At 40.2% G+C, this 23,046-nt stretch overlaps 6 protein-coding genes across 7 annotated transcripts in view; 3 read left to right on the forward strand and 3 right to left on the reverse strand.

Moving 5' to 3' along the window:
- Positions 1 to 9,448, reverse strand: part of LOC108048242 (serine/threonine-protein kinase NLK) — a 71,215-nt gene extending 61,767 nt beyond the window's left edge. For both annotated transcript variants that reach the window (XR_006417484.1, XM_044457895.1), the window contains exon 1: positions 9,274 to 9,448. Coding sequence is in view for 1 of the 2 variants with exons in the window: in XM_044457895.1 (XP_044313830.1) it covers positions 9,274 to 9,437 (164 nt within the window). In the remaining variant the exon portion in view is untranslated. The remainder of the gene's footprint in view (positions 1 to 9,273) is intronic.
- A 2,526-nt stretch (positions 9,449 to 11,974) lies between these two features.
- LOC108043818 (ribonuclease P protein subunit p29) lies at positions 11,975 to 12,737 on the forward strand. Its single transcript, XM_017122633.1, has one exon. The coding sequence runs from the start codon at positions 12,028 to 12,030 to the stop codon at positions 12,646 to 12,648; it is 621 nt and encodes a 206-aa protein (XP_016978122.1). The 5' UTR covers positions 11,975 to 12,027; the 3' UTR covers positions 12,649 to 12,737.
- Positions 12,738 to 12,865: 128 nt separating this feature from the next.
- Positions 12,866 to 14,538, reverse strand: LOC108043816 (UBX domain-containing protein 1). The gene is made up of 3 exons (XM_044457736.1): positions 14,375 to 14,538; positions 13,685 to 14,284; positions 12,866 to 13,592 (listed from the first exon to the last, which is right to left on the reverse strand). Exons 1-3 carry the CDS (start codon positions 14,422 to 14,424, stop codon positions 13,250 to 13,252), a joined length of 993 nt encoding a protein of 330 aa, XP_044313671.1. The 5' UTR covers positions 14,425 to 14,538; the 3' UTR covers positions 12,866 to 13,249.
- A 247-nt stretch (positions 14,539 to 14,785) lies between these two features.
- Positions 14,786 to 15,796, forward strand: LOC123037412. The gene is made up of 3 exons (XM_044457850.1): positions 14,786 to 14,981; positions 15,339 to 15,516; positions 15,590 to 15,796. Exons 1-3 carry the CDS (start codon positions 14,883 to 14,885, stop codon positions 15,604 to 15,606), a joined length of 294 nt encoding a protein of 97 aa, XP_044313785.1. The 5' UTR covers positions 14,786 to 14,882; the 3' UTR covers positions 15,607 to 15,796.
- Positions 15,797 to 16,172: 376 nt separating this feature from the next.
- Positions 16,173 to 19,172, forward strand: LOC108037212 (UBX domain-containing protein 4). Its single transcript, XM_044457849.1, has 6 exons — positions 16,173 to 16,378; positions 16,449 to 16,583; positions 16,645 to 16,911; positions 17,194 to 17,720; positions 18,018 to 18,658; positions 18,719 to 19,172. Exons 1-6 carry the CDS (start codon positions 16,297 to 16,299, stop codon positions 19,065 to 19,067), a joined length of 2,001 nt encoding a protein of 666 aa, XP_044313784.1. The 5' UTR covers positions 16,173 to 16,296; the 3' UTR covers positions 19,068 to 19,172.
- A 202-nt stretch (positions 19,173 to 19,374) lies between these two features.
- On the reverse strand, positions 19,375 to 21,142 carry LOC108037211 (ribonuclease Oy). The gene is made up of 2 exons (XM_017113732.1): positions 21,011 to 21,142; positions 19,375 to 20,799 (listed from the first exon to the last, which is right to left on the reverse strand). Exons 1-2 carry the CDS (start codon positions 21,082 to 21,084, stop codon positions 19,905 to 19,907), a joined length of 969 nt encoding a protein of 322 aa, XP_016969221.1. The 5' UTR covers positions 21,085 to 21,142; the 3' UTR covers positions 19,375 to 19,904.
- Between the last annotated feature and the right edge of the window lie 1,904 nt (positions 21,143 to 23,046).

Here is a 23,046-nt window from a genome sequence, read left to right on the forward strand (position 1 = left end):
CGAGCTTTATTAAAAATCGAGTGCAATCCGGAAAAACCAAATGAACGCGCATTTGAATATTATTTTTTAGTTGTTCTAAACAAAAATTCCTAAAAAACATTTCTAGGTAAGGGAAATTAATTTTAATTGTGATTTATTTTTATGTTTTTTTTACTTTTGTTGTATCTTTCGAAGATTACAAAACGATTACGAGCGAATGAAAAAATATGACAAAGATGAAATTAAATATAGATTTTATAATCATGCATATCTCACTTTTTGCAGTGCACCTCTGACGCATCGCGAGTGGCGCCAAGGAAACGACACAAAGCTTTTGTTGCACATGGATAAAAGGGGGGTTTCGGAGAAAGAGCAGAAGGTTAAGAGTAACAACCTTTTGTTGTTCATATGTTTTGCGGAGATATCAAGATCGTACATCAATAATGACGGTTGACAACAAAGCTGCCTCAAAGCAATATGCATAAAAAAGATGCATTTTTATATTTATAATTCCCTGTGGGCGGAGAAGAAAAATAAATCAGGTGAAGTCAACTGAAAGGGAAATATATATGGGTAATTGTATAGCAACACATGCTTTCAACCTACTGCGACTTACTTATCAAAGGAAATTAGAAGGGGGCAGGTTGCTAGCGCAAGTATCTGCACCAAGTGCGATAAAGAATAGGAAAATGTTTCACTGCCCTAATTAACGCATCTGTCTAATTATCTGGCTGACAGTAAATGGAGAAAAACAAAAAAGAGAGAGGACACAGCCACTTCTGCACTCCGCCTTTTGGCGCCAGGCGAACCATTTTCAAATACTCTTCTCTCCAGTAAATATTTAACAATGACGCTGCAGTGGCGCAAAGGCATTCGCAGCAATTACCGCCATAGACTTTTTCTAGAATTTTAATTGAAATGTCAAAAGCGTTTAGTGGCAAGCACACACAGCGTTGCACCATGGGGATAATAATAATCATCACGATGATGATCATGATGATGATGATGACGGTGATGCAGCCAAAAAGCGGTTCCCCATTTAAGAGCCTAGAGTCGAGTATCCTCAAATTCGTTGGTTCGGACCGGCATTGCGGCAAAATCCGTTCCCTGATTGTGCGGCATTATTGGGGTTAAGAAAATATGTTAAGCTGCTAGTTAAGCGGCCGGAAAATGTGTGTGATTGTGCAGCTTTGTTTTGTTTGCTTATCGCAGGCAGCGTTGCCGAAATTCGCTTGATTAAATACAAAACTTCAGGAATTTAATAAATTATATAGGCTTAGCTTTAAAATGAGTAAGAAAAATGTAATTTTTTATCTACTAAACATAATATTGTAATACGTGAAAAAACAAATTATTAAATATGGTAATTTAATTTTCCGATCAATTCTGAGAATTTCAGTTCCTAAAAATACGAAAATGTACTTATTTTTTTAAATTTTACAAAATATCCCTTAAAAGCTTGTAATTTAACACCTACTTAAAAATGCTGTAAACCTCGGTAGCTTGTATTTACAAATTTGAAAAACCCAAAGTGGAAAATCAGAGGGGAAAACGAGGAAATCAGCCATGCAGAGACAAATCAAAGTCGGGTGGTTTTAAATAAAAAAGAGGGTGGCAAAATGTTGTCAAAACTTTGCAACAAAAGATTGCAGATAGGCAGTTTTGCATCCCGTCCTTTGAATTGTCCCCCTCTTCCCATTCAATATTTTTAAGCAGACGCTGAGAGCCCGCAGACATTTTACAGTTGCAGCTTTGACTGCACCGAAAACAATTTTATTATGTTTCTGCCATTTATTATTTTTGGCTGTTTGCAAAAATACGCTGACATAAATTTTGAATTGTTTTCAATCCAACCAAAATAATAATCAAAATTAAAAAAAAACATGTTTTTAAGAGCTAAAGACTAAGCTTATTTCGTAAATATTTTTTTTCGCTTCTGCTCTTTCGGTTTTGCGTTAACCCTCATTTAGCATAAACAGCAGCAAACGCTGAAGAGGATGAAGCCGAGGGTATCCAGACAATGGCAGCAAGTTTACTGCTGTTGCCTGAGTTGCAGTTGCAGAAGTTGCTGTTGCAGTTGCAATTTCTGTTGCAGTTGCAGCTGCGAGCATTGCAAGTGAGCTTTGCACAGCCACATTAAACGCTCGCACGATTTTCTCGTTGCGGCTGAGTGACTTGTGCCGTCGTGCCGGCAGCAAAAAGAGTTTTCCATTGTGCTAAATATGCAAGATTTTCCAAAGAGCCACCACAACAATGGGCCGAAGGTGGGAAATGGATGTTGGGCGGGAGTGGTGGAGGTGATCCAGCTGATCCTGTCGCCGCGATCGAGAAGTCGGTGTCAGATCGCGCCTAATTAGCACGAATTGAGATTCTAGTTTTTAATTTGTTTGGCAAACAACTGTTGACTAGAATTCCTGTATGGTTGTTTACTTTTCAAATTAATTTAGTACGATTAGCAGTGAGTCTTAAAATCTTCCGTATTATTTCCTTCTTAAATTTTATTTCTTTTTATGTTTAATTGTTAGGAATAATGTATTCTTTTGCTATAATCGTAATTTACCGCCTTTTTATTTTCTTGTTGATTAACACACTTTATTACATTCTTTGCTAACATTCTCCTTGCTGTTTACGTTCGTTAAAATATTTCGACTTCTTTCCCCCAAACCTAAATCACATAATGCATAAATTTTCCAACACTTCTCGAATAGTTTTTCCATTTGGCCCCTAGAGGCAAATAGTTTGACGCAAAACTTAATTAGTTTCCCCCACCCACCTGCCTGCCTGCAGCTCGTCTTCCACCCCGATGGGTTTTACTTTATTTGCTGCCCCCTACCTTGCAGTATCTTCACCCGGAGTGGCTTCATTAGGTTCGGGTTCAAGTAGAGTTGACCGCCCCAGGCTGGGACCCCCCTCCCCCTTCCCCCTTTTCAGTGCTCGGTGTGTCCAACTGTCTCGACTTGTCTATTTCAGTTTTCCAATGCACTTTACGAGCAGCTCTAAGGTAGGAGCACACTAGAACAGTTGAACTCCACTCAATGGACGGGTTGGCAAGTGTGTGGGGGAGGGGGGCTCGAATGGGGAAAATGGAAAAGAGGAGCGTTCAACGTTCGTTCTGTTGTCCAACACACGATGATTTATTTGGCACACACGCAGCAAGAGAGGGTTAGTTAGCGGGCGCTACCTGCTTGAGGTGAAATATACACGCAAAGAAAAAGTATTTCTATATATTCAATACATTTGTATTTGATGTCTGGACTAATCTTCAGAAAGGCTCAACAACATTCTTACTTTTATCAAATTTCTTCTCATATGCCACATTCTTTAAAAATCAAATTATAGTATATCAAATTTTTTCGAGATACCAAATTTATTTCCTCTGTATCCCAATACCAAGACCGAACCCATGGAAGCTTTTTACGTTTTGATGGCACTTGGTTGACTATTATTTTTCATTTGGGGCCCTCGCAGCTCGCAGGCGGTCCAAGTGAAAATTGTTTCAAGATACTAGTAAAACGCAAAGGCACACGCACAGATACGGATACAACTGACTGAGCCGCACAGCAGATACAGATACAGAATACGGATACACGCACATGAGCTGCAACATTATTTCTTGCGCTCCCTTTTGCCACACTTTGTTACACGATACCTAAAACCGGCAATGAGGAGAGGTGCTAGAGGGGCAGATAGGGCCGGGCATAGTACAAAATAAACTTCAAAGATACATTTGCGCTTCACTTGAACCGTAGAACGCCGTTGGAGTGAACTAAGCTGGCCACAGCAAGTGAGCTGCGAACACACATGTGTAACTGCGTATCTGTATCCGAGTATCTGTATCTTTGCGAGGGCTAAAATGAAGCTGTGGACAAAATTGCGTGCGTAATTCCCTTTTGTCTCCTACTCCTGCTCCTATCACAAACACCTATTCGTAGGACAAATGCTTCACCCAAAAACCAAAAGTAATGGAGGATTTTACTGAACTCTACCTGAAATGCATGACCTGTGCGTGTCCTCAGGCCATGTTGCCAAACTTCAAACTTCTTAGCGAATTTTGCTGGATAATGGCCAATAGTTTTCGATTTCAATAGAAACTCTAAATTAAGTCTTCTAAAATATATGTAATTATTTAATAAAAATAAACCTTCGGATAACTTTAGCAATAAGCCTGCATAATTTTCCGATCTTTAAAAAATGGTATACCAATGACACAAAAAAATCTATATAGAACCTCTCAATCAAAAGAAATATCAAATATTATGAACAAAATGCAGATAAAGAGTAGATTGCCAAAACAAACTAAGAAATATGTTTACCCTGTTTTAATATATCAATCAACCTCAGCAAACCTTTAAGAACTCAAACTCAGAATAAATTATAATTGGATAAATCCTTCACATATTTAATCAGCCAAAAACTAGTTTGCTAAACCCCAAACCAAAATCGATACCCCTAGCTAACTCAAAACGAACCCAATTAATGTGTGAAGCTCAAGAAAAACTTGATGAAAAACTCATAAACCAATTGAGCGCCCTTTTCACCAAACTGCAAAAAGCAATCAAGAGAGGGGTTAGATGCAAAGAAATCGCATCAGAAAAGAACCGGGGATAGCAAGGAAAAACAGGATAATTATTCAAACACTTTCAAAGTCAAACATACACACGGGCAGACGTGAAAAGTGTTCCCCTAACGGAAAACGTGGAATTGAAAATGTTTTTGGAAAAACTTTGTCGTTGCAACAGACGGAAAAAGTAGAAAGAGGGATGATGATGGTTGAGTTTCGGTTCCATTCGGGATGTTGCATTCACAGCGAAGGGAATCGAAACGAGAGTGGAAAAAACATATGCGGGACCTCACGACACAACCATATCCTGTAAACGTCTGGCTGTGTGCACATGTGTGAGTTTGCCAGACAAAATAACTGAAAAACAAAAACGGGCGAAGGTTGTTCAACCAACCACCGCAGGAAAAAGACCAAAAACAGGATAGGGAATTTGGAAGGGGAACAGCATCAGCATCAGCATCAAAATCAGCCGAGAGCAGCTGTTCCAAAAAGTGGATGGCACATACACAGTGGGTTTTGTGAACGGGAATGAGGAGAATCGTAAATAAAACTATGCATGTGCACTGCTTTCGTTTTTGGCCTTTGGCACACACATCTTTTTCGGTGGTTGGACGCGGCCCAAAGGCGAAGTTACGAATGCCATGCGGGAACTGAACTCCCCGACCGAGATTAGCACAGGATTTGCGACCCGATAGAAATCAGATGGGGGAATTAGAACTGAAAAGACTGGCTCCGAGAAAAGTCGAGCCTTAAAAGTACCCTTGAATACCTTAAATGCAAAGCAAAGCTTTTTATGAAAATTTAATAAGGATTTAAAATTCAACATAGTGTTTTAAGGAAAGAAGATCCGTGTTCTTCAAAGAATATTTATAAAAAGAAAATGTTGAGTATTACCTCCGAAAACACTTTATAGTTACCATTTAATTATTTCCTTTTTAAAGTCTAAGAAATGTATTAAAATAAATATAGAAAATGTTATTTATATGTAATTGAATACAAATGAATGTAATTGAATATTGAAGGAAGGTTTTTTCTATAAATAATTGATTACTTTTAATCGAATTTACCCCATATAATTTATTGGAAGATATAATTGGTATTAAAATCAATTAAATAAATATTGATTGTGACTTTTATTATGAAATTTAATGTCTCTTAATCCCCAACATAATGTTCTAAAAAACGTAATAAACGTAAATTTATTTTAATTATTATTTTGACACAGTGTGTTCCCACAGTTTCATTAAGTTTATAGACGTAAAAAGCCACAATGTACACAATATACCAATAAAACATAAAGGCCATTAAAAGGTTCTAAATTGTTCTTGCCCAAATCAGCCTGTTGCCGGCGAACAAGGAACAGAGAACGGGTAACTGGCCAAAACAAAGCCAAAGCCGGGCTCAGAGCCTAAAAATAACAGGAACTGGCTAAGCCAAGTCAGTTGGTGAGTTAGTGACTGAGTGAGCCTAGACCAAAGACACCTTGCCAAGAGGCTGACCGGGCCAAGACACTGGGATGCCAGGTTGAGGTCCAGGTCCGAGTCTGAGTCCGAGTAGAGTCGACTCGAGTCGAGAAGTCCACCGGCCACAATTCGTGCAGGAAGCGGGTTTCGTCGATGCAGGCAAAAGGTTTACACTGTCTTTTTTCAACCTTCTGTTGGTTCGTCCGCCGTTGGTTCGTCGTCTGCCTGCGCACCTCCCAAAACCAGTTGCAGGTAGTTTAAAGTAAAGCCCAAAGATCTTCGCTCATTCGCTCGTCTTTTGGGATACCTTATAGCATATTTCTTATGCGACTGCTGCGCAACCTAAGTCGTCCGCCGTCTGTCCCGTCCATCCGTACATACATACCTACGATTCGGATACAAATATATACCTTTATATATATATATATACAAGTCTCTGTCGTTTCTTGACTCTTTCGAGTCGGTTGCATTGGGGAAATTTCGTAGAACTTTGCCTAGGATTAATTGGTTAAATGTTTGTTGTTCTTGTTTCGTTTACGTCGTTTTTTTTTCTCAAGAGTGCCATTTCTGGGAAACAAATTATAAATTGAGTAATCTAGCACTAAGCATCGATTTCGGTTTTTATTAGAACCATTTCAAGTGTTTATGGTTGAGAGGGGGAGGCACTGAAAATCAAAGAGGTTTAGGTAATTACCGGGAAAGCGAAGTTGGCTTGAATCTGATGATTTTTTTAACGATATATATTTCCAAAATTTAGTTTTTTCACAATTAAATGACTGAAGAGAAGTCACACTTCACTGCAACACCTTGACTAATCGAAAATTTCTCTAAGAAACATGACCAACTAATGTTGCACAAAACTTTTATAAGCGGATTTCGTTAAAGTTTCTATTTTTACTTGGCCATGTTGCCGAAGTTCACCCAAAACAAGAACTACTTAACGACTTGCGTCGCCTTTTTGCGTTGCCCCACTCCATCCGCGGGGCACTTCCTTCCGCACCTGTAAACCACGCTTCACCTGCTTTGGGCTTTCCGACCCCCGTCCCCCTTCAACGGGCACCACCTTTAACTAAGAACCCGTAAACAAAAAAAGAGACAAAAAAAAACATTTCCTAGCCTAGGCTGGCCGGCTGCATCTAACAAGTTCGACATTTGGCACTTGAATTTAACGCTTGATTGCATTCCAACCCAAGTTTCAGTACCCCTCTATTTCGTTCCCTACTTTTCAGGACAGGATCTTTATATATGAAGTCCAACTTCCATAAGTCAAACTCTTTTTTAGTACTCGAAAATTGTGTGGTCATATATTACTTCATAAAATGATGTCTGGACTTTGACTCACATAAAAACTATATTTTGAGAAAACAAAAATGTCCCAGACCAAATTAATAAAAACATTTTAATGAAATAAAACTTGTTTTGAAATACCGAAGGGGTGTTTTTTAAAATTTTACATGAACTGTAAGCCTGTTATTAATGGACAACATTAATTTGGGTTTTGAGGCTTTATTGCCATTTCTTTAAAAAACATTTGAATTACATCTTTAACTGAAACCTTTGGTGAAATTTAAAATAAATGTTTTAGCTAGTTATCAACTGCTAGACCCACCACGGCTGATTATTTCTTTGTGAAGCCAATCCAAACGTCAACGACTTCATTCTGCGGGTTCCACATTCAGTTGAACGAAGGGAGTCGGGGGTTTAAGTTGTTTTAAAGGGAAGGTATCGAGGGATATACTTGAGGCTCTTCTTGGGCCTCTTCTAGCTTCACATAGTTTGCCTTTCCACGCTTTGTGTGTTTCTCTTGGCTCCTCCACTTGTGGCTCGTCTTCGGACTTCCACTTCCACTTCCTTGTGCCTAAACCCTCGGCCCCTTTGTGTGCCAGTTTTTCACTGGCTTCCCTGCGGACGACCCGGCCACTCCCCCACCACTCCACGAAAAACCCGCCCAATAAACTGGCCTCACTTTGCGTTTTGATTATAGCCGGAAATGCCGTTTTACACGTGAATGAAATTTGTAAATGCAGCGTTGCCAAACTTCTGGCTACACTACAAATAAATGAATAGGAAGTCGAGTTTAATAATAAATTGGGTACAATTTATATCAAGGTTTTCGTTTAACTCACACAAATTTAAAATTGTTCTGCTTTAATGAAAAGTCAAAAGAATTTAAAGTAAGTATTGAACGGAATTCATTTTCTTTTGATACATTCCTTTTAAAGAAAGATACACTTTTCTGATTAGATTTAAAATTAAAATTTGCAAACCCATGTTTGATATTTTAGTTTGCCAGTGAGCAAACAAGAAAACAAGCAAATATTTGAAGCTAACCCCGTTTAGGCAACAATTAATGTAAAATTTTGCACAGAAATGTAAATCAAAAGAGTCAAGGGGATATGGAAAAAGGCAGTGAGAGGCCGAGGAACGGAGAGATGTGCAAATAGAAAAAGGCCAAAGAGAGGGAAAGACCAAAATATGGAAAGCCAGCGCTTAGGGTAAGAAATATATTATAGGAAAAATCCACCCTCGGGGGGCCACAGCGTTGAAAAATGCACAAAGGCACAAAGCCATGAAGGACAGCTCAGGCCGGGACTGAGGGTCTGAATCGAAATGAGTACGAGGATGTTGACGTTGCCTGCTGCACAAAACATCAACAGCAACACAATCAAAAGGGTTACAGAATCAAAGGCCTAAACAGAAGGTTGCTGAACCCACGGGGAGACCGTGACAAAAAAGCACATAGCAAAATGGAAACGGAATGCGATAAGGTACCGATGCTGCAAATACCCTTGCCGACGGATTGTTTATAAATCACCTTTAATTATTTTGTATGTAAAGGGATTATAGCAATTGAAAACAATCCATCAGTTCAAAGAATTGTACACATATGTATGCAGTTGTTAGATAAATTTATCTATTGAAAAAGTCCTGTGTTTTAATTATTAAGATCTTTTCATTAAAAGTTCTTATTATCTTATTGGTAGTAAAAAACTAAAGTTCTTCTTTCTCAACAATATTATATTTTGCCAATAATCCAATATCGAAGTCAATCTTTGTTGGAGAATATATATTTTTCAAAGAAATATAAAAGTATTGCTACCCAACTTATTTTAGATATTTTATTAATCTAATTGGCACGTATCAGCGGGATGTCCTTGGTCACCCATCAAAACATCCACAATATAATCAGGCTCTCTGCAGCACCCATTCAATTCCATAGCAACACCCCCTTCTATTTAATCCGGATTAAATAAAGACGATCTTACTTACCAGACAACTCCGAATGCTCCATAGCCGATGGGACGATCCGGCTGGACATCCTGGGGAACGGCCGGCGGCTGATAGTAGGGAGCCGCAGCGGCCAAGATTGCGCTGGCGCCCTGTGGCGCACCACCGGCAGCACCACCCTGTACCAGTGACATCGAAACGCTCATTGATGGACTACGCGGCGAGTTTACCAAATAATTCGAGCAGCTGCACCCGGTTCTGGTATTTGTTGACGACGATGGAGCTCCTCAGTGGTTGTGGCTCTGCTGGGCTGGTCTTCCTCGCTGGTGTGGTGGTGGTTTGGACTGGGTTTTGGACTGCGGTTCTGGTTCCCGAAATGGGGTCGGTGGTGGTGGTGGCGGCTGAGGTGGCGGCGGTGGTGGTGGTGCTTGATTTGATGTGGGAGAAATGGTGTTGATTGCTCAATGGATGCCGCTGGGGGCCACTGATGGCCGCCATTCAATTGTTGGCCATTTGTTGCTGTTTGGCGTGCCTCTATTCAACGCTATTCTTCACGCTGCGTGCTGTTCACGTCGCTTATTACACTTTTTACTTATTTAAATGAGATTTGAGGACATTGTGAAGAACTGTAGAGTGGAGAGGAGAAATACACAAATGTTAATTCTTGGGTGTTTTCATTGTAGATGGATAAATTGTATGGTAAATACTTCAAATTTTGTTTAGGCAAATTTAGATTTTTATTGTATTGCACAAGTCTATTAACACTTTTAGGTATTTAGTGGACTTATTCAGAGAGCACAGAATAAATCTTAAATCTGCCTATAAGTTCTTAATCTCATGAAAATGAATTATAACTAGTGCTTGATTCTATGGCTTTTTAAAGATTTCAATAATTTTTGTAATAATACATTTTGCAAATTCTTTTTAACCATAAAAAATATTTTCTGATTTCTATCAAACATTTCCAGGACACTGTCTTTTAATTAACATTTTTTTTCATTTTCTTTTTGGGTTGTTCACTGTACTTTAATTGCCATTACTTTTGTTTGCTTTTCAAATTTTTGGTGGCAAATGAAGCTGGACACAAAAAAACACGAGAGAGCGCGAGAGAGAGGACATGGAAAAGTGCCGTTAGCTGGCTGTCGCGACCGGGGCGCGTCCGTGTATTACAGTTGCAAGTGTGTGTGTGTGGGTGCTGTAACTGTGTGTGCGCATGTGAGTGCTATTCGGAGTGATTTTTCGACTGCGCTGCCTGCGCAAAAAGCCGCTCAAAAACACAAAAAAGAAGCACTAAAATCACTTAAAACTAGACTTTTCATGCAATTTAAACATTTTTAAGGCCAAACAATGATGCGAACGCAACTCACAAACCAAAGACAAACAAACAAACAAAAAAGCTCAAAAAGCGAATAAAAACGGGACAAAAGAAATTTGCCCGGGGATAAGTAATATTTCCCAGGGCTTAGCTTTTCCGGACTAATTAGACAATGTTTGCATAGGATTTCCCTTTGATTTACCTTAAAAAATGCACAAAATATTGAGCAGCAACGCGACGGTGGCAGTTTATATTTTTTATATATTACTATATTTTAACTCTTCCGCCTTTGTAAGAGTGAGACAGACGAAAACGCGCCGGGGGTAATAATCGTGCGTGTGTGTGAGAGAGAGAGAGATGGGAATACAATTTTGTAATTTTTTCAAAATTATTATTGTAAATAACGCGAGACGAATTTGTTGTTGTTTGGTGTGTTACTACTACTACTGCGACGGCTGCTCACACACACACACAATCTCACGCACGTTTATACTTTGCATATATGTATATGCAAGCAGAAGCAGGCAAACAAACAATTTGCCTGGGTCACGTTTCTTGGCTCTCTCGCAGCTTTTATTGCCTTTATTGCATTATCTTTGCTATCACACGACTGCGGGCGTGGCTTGGGAGCGGGGCGGCGTTTGTTTAATTACCTCGCAGCTTCCCTTCGACTTTGTTTAACTTCGATTTTCGATCACACGCGGCGGATTCCTCGATTTCGTGCGCTCTTTTTTAGTTGTTCCGCTGCGGTCGAAAGTTGTTTTTGTACTGCGGGAGGGAGTTGGGGATATGCGCTATAGGTGGAACCCATCGTTGTTATCGATGTTTATAGACATTAATAATATCGATGTTTGGCAGCCCATCATCAATGTTTTTCCATCTCTAACTGGTTTTGAAACAAACGGTCACACCAGAAATCGTAATCCAGATCATGTTAATTTTTTCAGTTCATTTTTATTCCGATTTGAAACATACTTTTAAATGATTGTGGTTGCATTTCAATAATTTCTTACAGAAATCCGATTTCGCATTGGCATATTTTTAAATGATTGTGGTTTAATTCTATAAAGATCAGTATACTCATATTGTTTTTCATTTTTGGGTCGATTTTTTGTAATTTTAATTCCAAATTTTCGAAAAATGGCTTTTCTTACACAAATTGGAAAGTGGCATATTGCTGTGGTTTAGTTCTCAAAAAATCTTTATCTTCATCTTGGCTTGTATTTTTGGGGTCGATTTTTAGTTATTATTAACAATAATAAATTAATAAATAAAAATTAATAACAATTAATATTTCCATTCTTACGTTACGTTCATTTCGTTGCGTATGGTGACAAAATTCGAGCTAGGTGGCAATACTGTAGATACTGGATTAAATACCGAAAAAAGTATCGATTTTCGATACAAAAGATTGCTGACACCACGCAAGCGTTGTTCCATCCCTATTGGATCTTTTAGTTTGTTTTGATTTAGGAAATAACATGGAACACGCGACTAATGACTTAAAGGAGTATATCACCGACCAGGTGATTCCGCACCAGCGATGCAATGTGAACATCAATCCGGACCATATCACCATGCTGGAGGGCACAAAGATAAAGAAACAGCATTCCCGCAAGCGACGGGCACACAAATCTGGAACTCTGAGTCGCCGGGAATACGCGGAGCTGGGACTAAATACACTCCCGACCAAGCAGATGAAATACGAGGAAGCACTACCACTACATAATCTCTGGAAGGGATATGTTCGAGAGCATCTGGAGTTAAGGGAAGGAGCAGAAGTGCCACAAGTCCACGATCCTCGCTACGATGAGTTCAGCAGGCAGTTGGTGAAACTAGATCTACACGGTGCTAAGCTAAAAGTCATCCAGTCCAAATGCCGCACCTTGGAGAATCTATCAGGAATCTGTATCATGGACACGAAGAACGTGCTAAAACTTCTGGGTAGGGATCATCGACTGCGGACAATCCCAAAGAGTGAGTGCGTCTTCGGTTTAAGAGTGGGCAACATGGACTTTACCATCTTCGGACAGCACCTCAACATTCGTCCTGCCGAGCGAAGCGTTAAGAAGATCAAGAGCTATGTGGAGCCCTTCATGTAGGGGCTATAAGTCCTATAATTAGCCTAAGAAATGGAATCCTATTGTTTCTTTTATAATAAAAAAAATTTATATTCCGGAAAGGAAACCTACGTTTTGGAGTTTGTCTTCAATTAATTATTTAAGGAATAAGAGTGTTTCGTAAGGCTATTGTCTAAATTTCTGTTTTTTTAATAACTAAGGTTATATTTAGGTCCGATTAGTCAGTTTGAATGCCTCGTTTATGATACTTTTATAAATCAGTTTATTGAAAGCCTTTTTAAAGTGACTAAAGTATATGTAATATAAAGTCCGTATAATTTGTTTTTGATCTACAAATATCTTTTTTCCGTTCCTTTCTTGAATTAAAATATTTCAAATTTACACTCGAATTTCCAAGTGTATTTCAAGAATATCCTTGAATAGATCTCTTTCACAACGTTTCCACATTTCTGCAAACTCTCCATAGTTTAGTTATTTCTTGTTTAATACATATATAAAACCGTACATTAAATGTTTTCTGAAGAATATCGCGCCACGTTTCGTTTTTTTTAGTTTCTAGACATTTCGTTTAGTTGTGGGAGAGATTCCCCAATTTCCCCTTTTCCCAGTTCGAAGGACAGATTTATGCGGCCGTCTTGGTCATGGTAATGACGGCGGATGGAACCAAGCCGAGCACCTCTAGCGGCTTCTCGTAATCGTCCTCGGCGAAAAGTTTGCGTGGAAAGGTGGTCATCAGGGAGAAGGGCGACTCGATGCCGGTCTTCATCTGAATGAACACACGCACGGCGGACAGCTGCTCCTTGACATTGAAGGTCTCCTGGAGCGTGGAGCCATCCTGCAGGCGCACCTGGATACGGGTTTCGGTGTAGTCTCGCGGCGGAGACTTTACAGTTATGGGTGGCGATGAGACCGTTGTGGAGCTCACGGAGGGAGCTGGCTCTGGATTACCCAATTCCTTTTGTTCTCTGTTGGAAAAGATACAAATTTCAGGATAAAGCCAACTTTCTTAAAACCCATTGCTAGGATCTCATAATAAAGCTGCTAAAATAATGCTCACCTGGCCTTGCGTGCCGCCTTGTCCGCCTCGATTTGAGCCCTAACCCGATCACGGGCCGCCTTCTCCTCGTCCTTTTCGCGCTTGCGTTGCTCCACAATCTTCTTCATTTCGAGCTCCTCCATGCGTCGCTTGGCCTCGGTCATGTCTTTGCCGGATTTGATACGATTCTTTTCCCGCTGCAGTGCCTCGGTCTTTTCGCGTTCCTCGCGTTCGATGCGTTTCTGCTTGAGCTTCTCCTCGATGAGGGCCAGTTGAGCCTTTTTCTCCTCTTCAGTGAGGGCCTTCTTCTCCTCCGTGGACTCGGAAAAGTTGCTGTGTCCGGTTTTGGCTGCATGGTACTCCACTTCCGTGTGATCCTTTAAAACCTTGCCGCAATCGTCACATTTTAGGGACTTGGCCACCGGGGAATCTGCGGAGGTTTCGCCTGCACCACTGGTGCTACTGGAAGCCGCTCCGGCGGAGGAGTCCTCCGCAGCGGGTGGGGGAACAGCAGAATCCCCGGCATTTTGACGTGTCGGTATCGGATCATCCACGTGGGCCAGTAGCCACTCCATGGCGGGTTCTACTCCTTTGTTGCTGGTCACCTGCAAAGCATATTCCCTGCGGAAAATTCCATGGAAAAACCAAAGTCAATTTTCGCAAACTAACTTCTTTAGCCGGGGAAAAATCGGGGAAGTCCCCAATACTCACACACGTTCCCGGGGAAAACCCATATCCATTAGGGTCTGTACTTCACTCATGGCGTTCGTTTAATGTTTTTCAACAATATTTTGGTATAGTTTCGGGTATTTAATTTATGAAAATTTACAATGACACACAAAAACAAAGCTAGGCGCAGTGCTAGAAAATGCGGAAAGCGGTTAGGGAAAAGTCGCTGCACTATCGATAATTGACTAGGATCATCGGAATTTGCACATTTTTTTTTATGTCTTAATAGAAAAGGAATTTTTGACTTTGCTTTATATTTTATATAATTATGTTTAATAAATTTTAAAAAATTATTAAATTATTTACAAACATTTTAAGTTTTAAAGTAGATACCCATCCTCAATTTTTCAAATAGTGCTTACTATCGATAGTTCCGCATGGGCGGCGACGGTTTTCAACACTGCCAATTTGGCGTCGCTGCAGCCACGAAAATAGCTGCATTTCTTTTTGCTACTTTGAAAGAGAGTTTTCAATTTTCCCAGACGAAGCCATGTCGCCGAAGACTAAGAAAATGGTGGTCAAGATCCCACGGCACCCGTACTTCAATGTGCAGAGCGAAAGGAGCGTGGAACGGGAGGTGGAGTACCAGGTGCGATTAAAGCAAACAATTCATTAGTCAATAATTATCTGCCCTTTTTTTACTCTAACAGCTATTGTCGTCCGATATGTATACACATTTATAATCAAAAAGAAGACTGTTGAAAATGTGTCTTTATGTGGTGATTAGGGATGTAGTAGTCTATTGGTTGCGAGACCACCAGACAAATTTATAAAACCCTCTGGTTTATCAGATCCCAGATAATACAGCTGCTCCTCTGGCCTTGCGTGAGGCCTTGTCCGCTTCGATTTGAGCCCTTTCCCAATCACAGGCCATTTAATGTTTTTCAACAAAAATTTGCTATAGTGTTATGTGTTTTAATTTATGAAAATTTACAATTTTACCCAGGTGCGAAAGTGTCGCGTAAATCTCGAGCGGATAAAGTCATCACCGACTACTCGTCCATTCCCGTTGAAGCCAAAACCCAAGAGATGCATTGTTCGTGTGGCCCGATTGCCGGACGTGGAGCGGAGTGAGATTTCCGTAACCCCGGCCAGTTCCATTATTAATTCCGATATTGACGAGGGTAATACCAAGGGTTCTGCAAAACCCCCTGATATTTAATAAAGATTACTTTTTTAACTATTATTACATTGCAGGTAGTTCTAGTGAATAGCCAATCAAAGGACTAAAGACAAGACCGACTGCATCATCACCCAGCAACCTACTAATCCTAACTTAACTTTGGATTGTTCTTGTCTGATAAATTAACTCCAATGAACATCCAGTAATCATTCTCCCACGAAACCTGTGAAACAATATATAAAATAAATGTGAAATTTTTTTATTTTATTGGAAACATACGATATCTATAACCTTAATCTTTTTTTTTTAATTAAAACTGATTTTTTTACTTAACTTGCTATTTACAACTATTCTGAAAAACTTTCGAGTTCATTCTCGAAGCTAGGAAACAATATATACCGATAAAATTGTTTACTGAGCTGTATAACAGTGCCAAGCCATCTAGATTTCGATTTGTTTCTTGACAAAATCAAAACAAAAATTTAAAAATTGTACAAAACTGGCGGTATTTAGATAATTATCGAATAATGAGATCGAATACCTATGCATACAAGTTGGTTAACGTGAACTAAAAGATTACAAAAATTTACAATTTAAAACTAAAAACATATTATTAGCAAAAGTATTTGAAATTTCTTGAAACATATTTTATGAGGACATATCGATAACTGGGAATAATCGATATAGTCGAGAGTCAGCTGTCAGCAGAAAAATATTTCTGGAATAACAAAAACAGGCAAAATTACCCGTATCCAGTCGAAAAGTCAACTCGATCCACACTATGAACTGGCACACGGGCAACATTGTGGAGGCCGTGGCTGAATCGAAGGTCAAGGACGCCGTCTTCGTGGTTTTCATAGAGGGTAATTAATAACCCCTTCGCTTCTCCTGTTTTCACCACGTCATTGTTGCGAAATTTCACCGGAATTGCAGGCCAGGATGAGATGTCCAGAAAGCTGGAACGATTCGTGGACGATAACCGGGTGCGAACCCGTTTGGAGACCTCGGATTTTGTGGCCATCAAAGTCCAGGGAAATAGCTCCGCCTACGGACAGTTTTTGTCGCTATGTGAGTAACTCTATGGGTATGATAATACCAGATATATAAATGTTTTTATTTGGTCTTCCAGACAAAGTCGTGCCCATTCCCTCGCTCTTCTTTATTGGCAAATCGGGCACTCCCCTGGAAATAGCCACTGGAATTACGGAGAGTGCCGAGGAACTCGCCGCCAAGATCGACAAGGTCCTAATCCTGGCGGGAAAACGACCGGAGCCAGAGGCAGCCACCAGCAGCTCCTCATTTGCGGAGGCACTGGAGCCAAATGCGGTTAGAAGCTTTGCCGGAGCAGATGACTCGACAAGTTTGGGCCATGAGGAAACCCAAGCAAATCAAGAAGGTAGTCAAAGGTCGAAACGAAACGGGAATTTTTAACATATTATCAAGCTATTTCAATTCGCAAAAAAATACTTTAAAAAACAATTTTATTGTTTTAAATTCGAAACCAAAACCCGAATAAGTTACAGTTTTCTTTTATAAAACTAAAATATTGAGTTAATCAGTTAAGACAGTCATGAAATATGAAAAATATTACCTTTTACCTGTGCTTTTTAAGACCCGTTCAAAGGTTATATTTCATAGACAGAAATTTTCTACTAATTTCGCAATATTTTTTTTCCAGAAAAAATCCATGGACCTGAAACCACCTCAGTTTCAAACGCACCAATTGCAGAAGTGGAGGAACCCAAGTTGAATCCTCCAAATTCTCCTGCAGAAGCTAGTTTTGTCTCGATTCCTGCTGCTGTTTCAAGCTCAAGCTTGGACTTAAAATCCGGTTCAGAGGCGGAGAACACATCTGTTTCTCCCGCCGCTTTGGCAGCTGAAAGGAGGGCAGCAGCCAGCAAAGTGGAGGACTCAGCATCCACATCCGGAGCAGTTGTCCGGAACCTTGCGTCTTCGAATCTCATACCAGCCGTGCCATTGCTCACGCCTGCTGTTCCAGTTTCGGTGCAGAGACCTGCTGAACCCCTAACCGAATCCGAGGAAAGGATGACGGAAGTCCGGAACCTCCTACAGGAAAAGCGGAGGGAGCGCGTGGAGGAAGAGAAGCGTCGGGAGAAGGAGCAGGAGCTAAGGCGCCGCAGGGAGGGACGGGAGACGCAGACGCTGCAGGCAAGGACCAAGGAACAGGAGATCAAAAACATGCAGGTGAATACTAATACCTATTCGAAAATGAACTATTTATTATAGTTAATGTAAAGGTTTGGTAGAATCTTTTGTCTTTTTATTACTAACTATTAGCTTTCATGGGTATTTATCATCGTTTGAGAATTTTATTGAGATAATATGATATTCGAGAATGCTTAATCACTTAATACTTATGCAGCTGTTTATGGAGTGAACTGGAAAAAAACAAATGATTGTTGCCGCGTCTATAGATCTTGTTTTATATATATTTCAAAGTTTTTTATTATCTTACACATTTCACATTTTTAACACCTTTAGGAACAGATACGCCGTCAGCGCCAGGAAGAGCAGCAGACTAGGGAGCGCATCCGTGCCCAGATCGCCGGCGACCGAGCAGAGCAGGCGCATCGAGTCCAAGTTGCAGGGGACTTAAACAGCACGACAAACTCAGTGGCGGCCACCGGCGCCTCCAATGCCATCACAACAGAGTCCTCGGTGAGTTCTGTGGACGAGACGAGGCTGCAGATACGCCTGCCCGGTGGCCTGCAGCGCACTAAAACTTTTCCTGCCGGCGAAGTGCTGGCCACCGTGCGGGTCTACGTGCGAAATGAGCTGCTAGCGGCGAGCGATGTGCGGGACTTCACGCTGGCCACCAGCTATCCTCGGAGGGAGTTCCAAACGGAAGACGAAGATAAGACCTTGACCGAACTCAATCTGGTTCCCAATGCGGTGGTCCTGGTGCTGACCAAGGAACAAGTGAATCGTGTGGTGCGCAGCGGTGGTTCCCTGATGACCATGCTGGCCACGGTTATTTGGGCCATGATCACACCGGCGGCCAAGGCTTTCGACTATATTCATAAGATGGGACTGCGGCCGCTCACTCAAAGGCTTTCCGTTCTGATGGCCAACATCAGGTGGCCAGGAAGACAGGTCGACGAGGCAGTTCACCCGGGTGATGCGTGAGTACTTCTCTTATTATTAGAGCTTCCTGATTTAAATATAAATATATGATATTCTAGGGCCACTCGTCGCAACATGGACCTGTTTTCCCTGCGACCGACACCAGCACCAGGCTACGACTATGATTACGATGAGCCCTCAACATCACAGGCACCAAGGCCCACGTCGACTCCGGGAAGCGGAGCAGAAGACAGGCCCACTCCGCAAACTCAACCGGGGCCCGGAAGTACTCCTCCGCCTCATAATACCAGTCAGGCTTCAGGCTCTCAGTCACAGCAATTCCAACAGCGACCCGGTGGTTATCAGCCGCCGCGATATGGGGATGCGAATATTCGACGACTCCAGGATACAAAGAAGGACGAAAAGGACAAGGCCACGTACAACGGGAATTCCACGCAGCAGCAATAGAAGTGCTATCCGCAATCTGTTCGACAGCATTCTCTAGATATCAACCTTTACAATAACCTGTTATGCTAAATTTAATTATATCAATTCAATATTTCAAAATATTAATTCGAGGTGTTTTAATTAAATTTAATTTAAATGTGAGCTTAGTAACTAGCAAGAGATACAGGAAGATAGGACAGCCTAGCCATTTCTTTTAAGCAGCATTGAAATTCAATTAAATAAATTGCCCAATTGTAAAAAAATATAATTTCAGCTTATCAATATAACAAAAAAAAAATACACTTTCTGCCGCAAGACAACAATATGATTTACATTTTTAAAACTCATTTAATTAAATTCACAGTATGTAATATAAAGTACATATGTCGTTTTTTAAATTAAAGGTAATCTTATAACCCTTTAAGAGAAAACATCCAAGTATATTTCCGCCAATTTCATTAAATCAGTGGTAAAAATAAGCAGAGATAATGCCAACAAAAGTGAGCTTAAAAACTAATAACTGTAAAATTTTTAGATCGCTTGAAAATCAATAGTTTTGTTAAATTTTGTCTAATTTAAATAATACCTTCGAATTTTTTAAGGTAAACAGATGGATGTGGTCAACAAAAGTGAATTTAAGAAATGCTTAACTTGTTTAAGCACTGATAATGTAAAATATGACCTCTTCTGTTGATAATTTACTAAATTTGCAGCTATAAAAAACGTTTGTTTTTTTCGCTTATGATTGTTAAGCTCCGGATCTCCAGTAATTCAAATTAGTGGAAGAATATCAGAATAGTGGAGTTAACGGTGAGTCCTCCTAAGGCGCGCCTCGAAATGCTCTCGAACTTGGGCTGTTTACAAGGTGAACCACATGAGGAACTGCAGCAATTTGTAGACGTTGACCAGGGGTAACTTCCAATGGCTTTTCCTTTGCAGCGATGGCACCAAACTGGGATAATGAACCAGGCTACCAATGTGGCAATTGGTAATGATAGTGCCTCCGGGAACGCCAACGGGTACTGCATCGCCCTGCTTGACGCCATCGCAGTCGATGAGCTCCAGGGATTTGCTAAAGCAAAGGCGGATCTCCGCAAGATAACTGATGCCGCGTTTCCCATCGTAGAGGCAATGAATCGAAGGATTTTTGCCCAGCGCCTTGACAATGGCATTGTTGATGGCCGCCACCGTGTTATTAGAATCGGGATGGATATCGGAGGCGTCAAGAATGCCCGACATTATGTACTCCTCTCGCCAGGTGAGACCTTGTTCGAAGTACTTGAGTTCGGTGTCCAGTTCTTCCAAAAGCATGGCACAGGTTCCGTGCTTCTGCCACTCGTGTTTCCACAGCCACTCCGTTGAATCTTCTCCCTTTAGATCCGGCCAAAAGGTCTCCAAGCGGTCCTCAATGGGATTTAGTTTGTCGGGGCTGAAATTGGCTGAATTATTACAGAAATTGGGTCCCATTTGATGCAATTTCGTTGGCCAGATGCCGTGTATGGTCCAGAACTCCTTCTTTTGGGGCAGACTGCACTCCTGGTCGGGATTTTCCTCGCGCCAGTGGTAGCAGGTGGTTACCGGCCATTGTTGCGTGAAGATTAGCACATCCCAGTTGTGATCCTGGCCGTACATCTCCCTGAAAGAATCCTCCAGGGAATCATCGGCATCCATAGAGAATATACCAAGATCCACATCTGGACTTTTCTGCGGCTTCTCGTTCGCAGACGTTGATTCATCCGAATCCGATATGTCACTATAATGGAAAGTTGGAGACAATGAGTAATTTCATCGAATATGTAGGGGCCTTTGTTTATAGTTAGGCAATAAATAGATTACTGGGTCAGCCTTGAACTTGAATATAACTCTCGGATTACAGAGAGTATAGTTTTGGTTGGTTGGCAGGAGTCCAGGGTAGATTCCAATTAGACCTTTATGTGTCCTTCGTTTACTCCGCTTAAACTCACCTTATGGGCGTGGATTTAGTTATCACTAAAAAACAGGCCAAAATGGCCACAAATAGAAACCGCTGGCTCCGCATTTTGTTGTAGAATAATAATAATAATAACTGCGATGCAAAAACCTTGGGCGCTATCGATGTATCGAGTGTCTAACTATCGATGCATCAATTACTCGATCGTAACTATCGACTGTTGTAGTGAGTGGTATTTTTTATAATCGATTTAAATACTGTTCACCCTGGCGAACTTGGCGCCATTTTTAAATTATTAACAATTAATCTAAACAATGGCAGCCATTAAAATATATGTAATTTAATTTTTTGTTTAGATGTAATCCAGAAGTTTTTGAAGAGAGAAAATTTCGACTTGGAAGAATTTTCAAATATTGATCTAAAATTTTGTAAATAATTAATTACCAAGAAAGAATTTTAAAACTTTTTATTAAAAGATTTTCAACTTCCCATATAGGGTGATATATGGGAATATACGACAAAATAAAAATAATTATCGAAAGCGGACCAGATATTTAAAATTTGTAAAAGAGCAGTGACTATACAACACACCCATGTACTAAAGGTCAAATTAAGGTGCACCCAATGAAACCAATTGATTTAAAACACTCTTTCACTTTATAGCCCATCAACAAAAACGAGACCCAAGTTAATAAATTCCAAAGACTTATCGCCAGCTAAAATAGAAAAAAGTCGAAACAATTGCTTCGGCTGATTAGGATTTATGAAATACTTCGCCAGCTTGTCTGCTCTGTCTTTTCACCGATTCTATGTCTTGAAAATCCCCTGGCCACCGGTGATAAGATTCGGAATTGTGTGGTTCTGTTTTTCCTTTTTAGTCATCCAACTTTAATTAGTGACAACGATAATTACACATTGCAATGTTGCTGTTGTCTTTTATCTGTTCTAGTGTTGACTTCTGTTGAAAGCCCAATGACTACAGCTACAACAGCAGCAGCAACAAATCAAATGACAACTTTGAATCGCACAGCAACAACAAAAAATGACAACAATTGCTTAGCAATTGATTATTGCTTAACTGTACTTTGTACTTTTGATGATCCCCCTTTTTAGGTGGGCTTATTTAGGGGGTGGAACCCATGATGGGGTCGCTGTGTGAGTGGACAGCTGTCGGAAATCCAGACAAGTGGGGTAAAACTGTCACACTTAATGCTCCATAATTATGAGGGTTAATATCGAGGATACCGGGGTATATAGTTATTAACAACGATAGGTCGTTTTAAATAACAATTGATTTTCTCTACGAAAATATCGACTTAGCAGGCTTAATACATTTGGATAGTTGAAATATAACTAAATATTATAAATATTATTCATTGATATTTTTTGTTTTCGGCGAGTTTAAATTGAGTTTTAATTTAAAAAAAAGTTGTTAATTCACATAGTACTATACCATTTATATATACCATATAACTATGCTTATATGGTTTAGGACTTGCATTAGATTAGTTACACCTCTACCACAAAATGTTCAATTATTATAAGGTAAACATCAAGAGTAACAGTGGTATTTTCACCGAATTTTATCAATTTATCAAATTCAATTAGTTTGATTCCGAGCGATAAAACTCATTTACATGACGAACGAACTTCTAATCTATACCCCCATTCCGCCGATTCTCGTTCACCATATTCAAACAAATTCCGCTTATGTCTGGGGATTTTATCAACAACATTTGTGATTATTTTCGTGTCATGTTCTTGTAAGCCAGTATTTTGGTAGCGAGCTTTTATGCAGATTTGTGAGTGGGGACTTTTGTTTGATGACAAATTAATTTAATAATAACAGCTGCAAAAACATTTTGTAATCAATTTTAGCCTCCGCAGAACTTAACAATTAGTCTGGATGTACAATCAATTAATGTTGATTTTTAGATAGTGACCGTGGGTTTAACGAGAGTTGTCTTTCGGTGCAGGAGAATAGTTTTCTCTTTCATTTGAAATAACTTTCTTTTGAATGGGTAATAATTTTAAAAAAATGTTCTCTCTTTCTCTGTTCTTATCTCTTCC

This window comes from Drosophila rhopaloa, unplaced genomic scaffold (genome assembly GCF_018152115.1).
Source record: "Drosophila rhopaloa isolate 14029-0021.01 unplaced genomic scaffold, ASM1815211v1 contig_163, whole genome shotgun sequence".
Lineage (NCBI taxonomy): Eukaryota > Metazoa > Arthropoda > Insecta > Diptera > Drosophilidae > Drosophila > Drosophila rhopaloa.

Coding starts and splice junctions, on each gene's coding strand:
- LOC108043818 (XM_017122633.1), top strand. CDS start 12,028: ATGGAACACGCGACTAATGACTTAAAGGAGTATATCACCGACCAGGTG.
- LOC108043816 (XM_044457736.1), bottom strand. CDS start 14,424: ATGAGTGAAGTACAGACCCTAATGGATATGGGTTTTCCCCGGGAACGT. Junction 14,285..14,374: donor GGTTTTCCCCGGGAACGTGT/GTGAGTATTGGG, acceptor AATTTTCCGCAG/GGAATATGCTTTGCAGGTGA. Junction 13,593..13,684: donor AAGGCGGCACGCAAGGCCAG/GTGAGCATTATT, acceptor CTTTTCCAACAG/AGAACAAAAGGAATTGGGTA.
- LOC123037412 (XM_044457850.1), top strand. CDS start 14,883: ATGTCGCCGAAGACTAAGAAAATGGTGGTCAAGATCCCACGGCACCCG. Junction 14,982..15,338: donor AACGGGAGGTGGAGTACCAG/GTGCGATTAAAG, acceptor AATTTTACCCAG/GTGCGAAAGTGTCGCGTAAA.
- LOC108037212 (XM_044457849.1), top strand. CDS start 16,297: ATGAACTGGCACACGGGCAACATTGTGGAGGCCGTGGCTGAATCGAAG. Junction 16,379..16,448: donor CTTCGTGGTTTTCATAGAGG/GTAATTAATAAC, acceptor CCGGAATTGCAG/GCCAGGATGAGATGTCCAGA. Junction 16,912..17,193: donor AACCCAAGCAAATCAAGAAG/GTAGTCAAAGGT, acceptor TTTTTTTTCCAG/AAAAAATCCATGGACCTGAA.
- LOC108037211 (XM_017113732.1), bottom strand. CDS start 21,084: ATGCGGAGCCAGCGGTTTCTATTTGTGGCCATTTTGGCCTGTTTTTTA. Junction 20,800..21,010: donor ACTAAATCCACGCCCATAAG/GTGAGTTTAAGC, acceptor TTTCCATTATAG/TGACATATCGGATTCGGATG.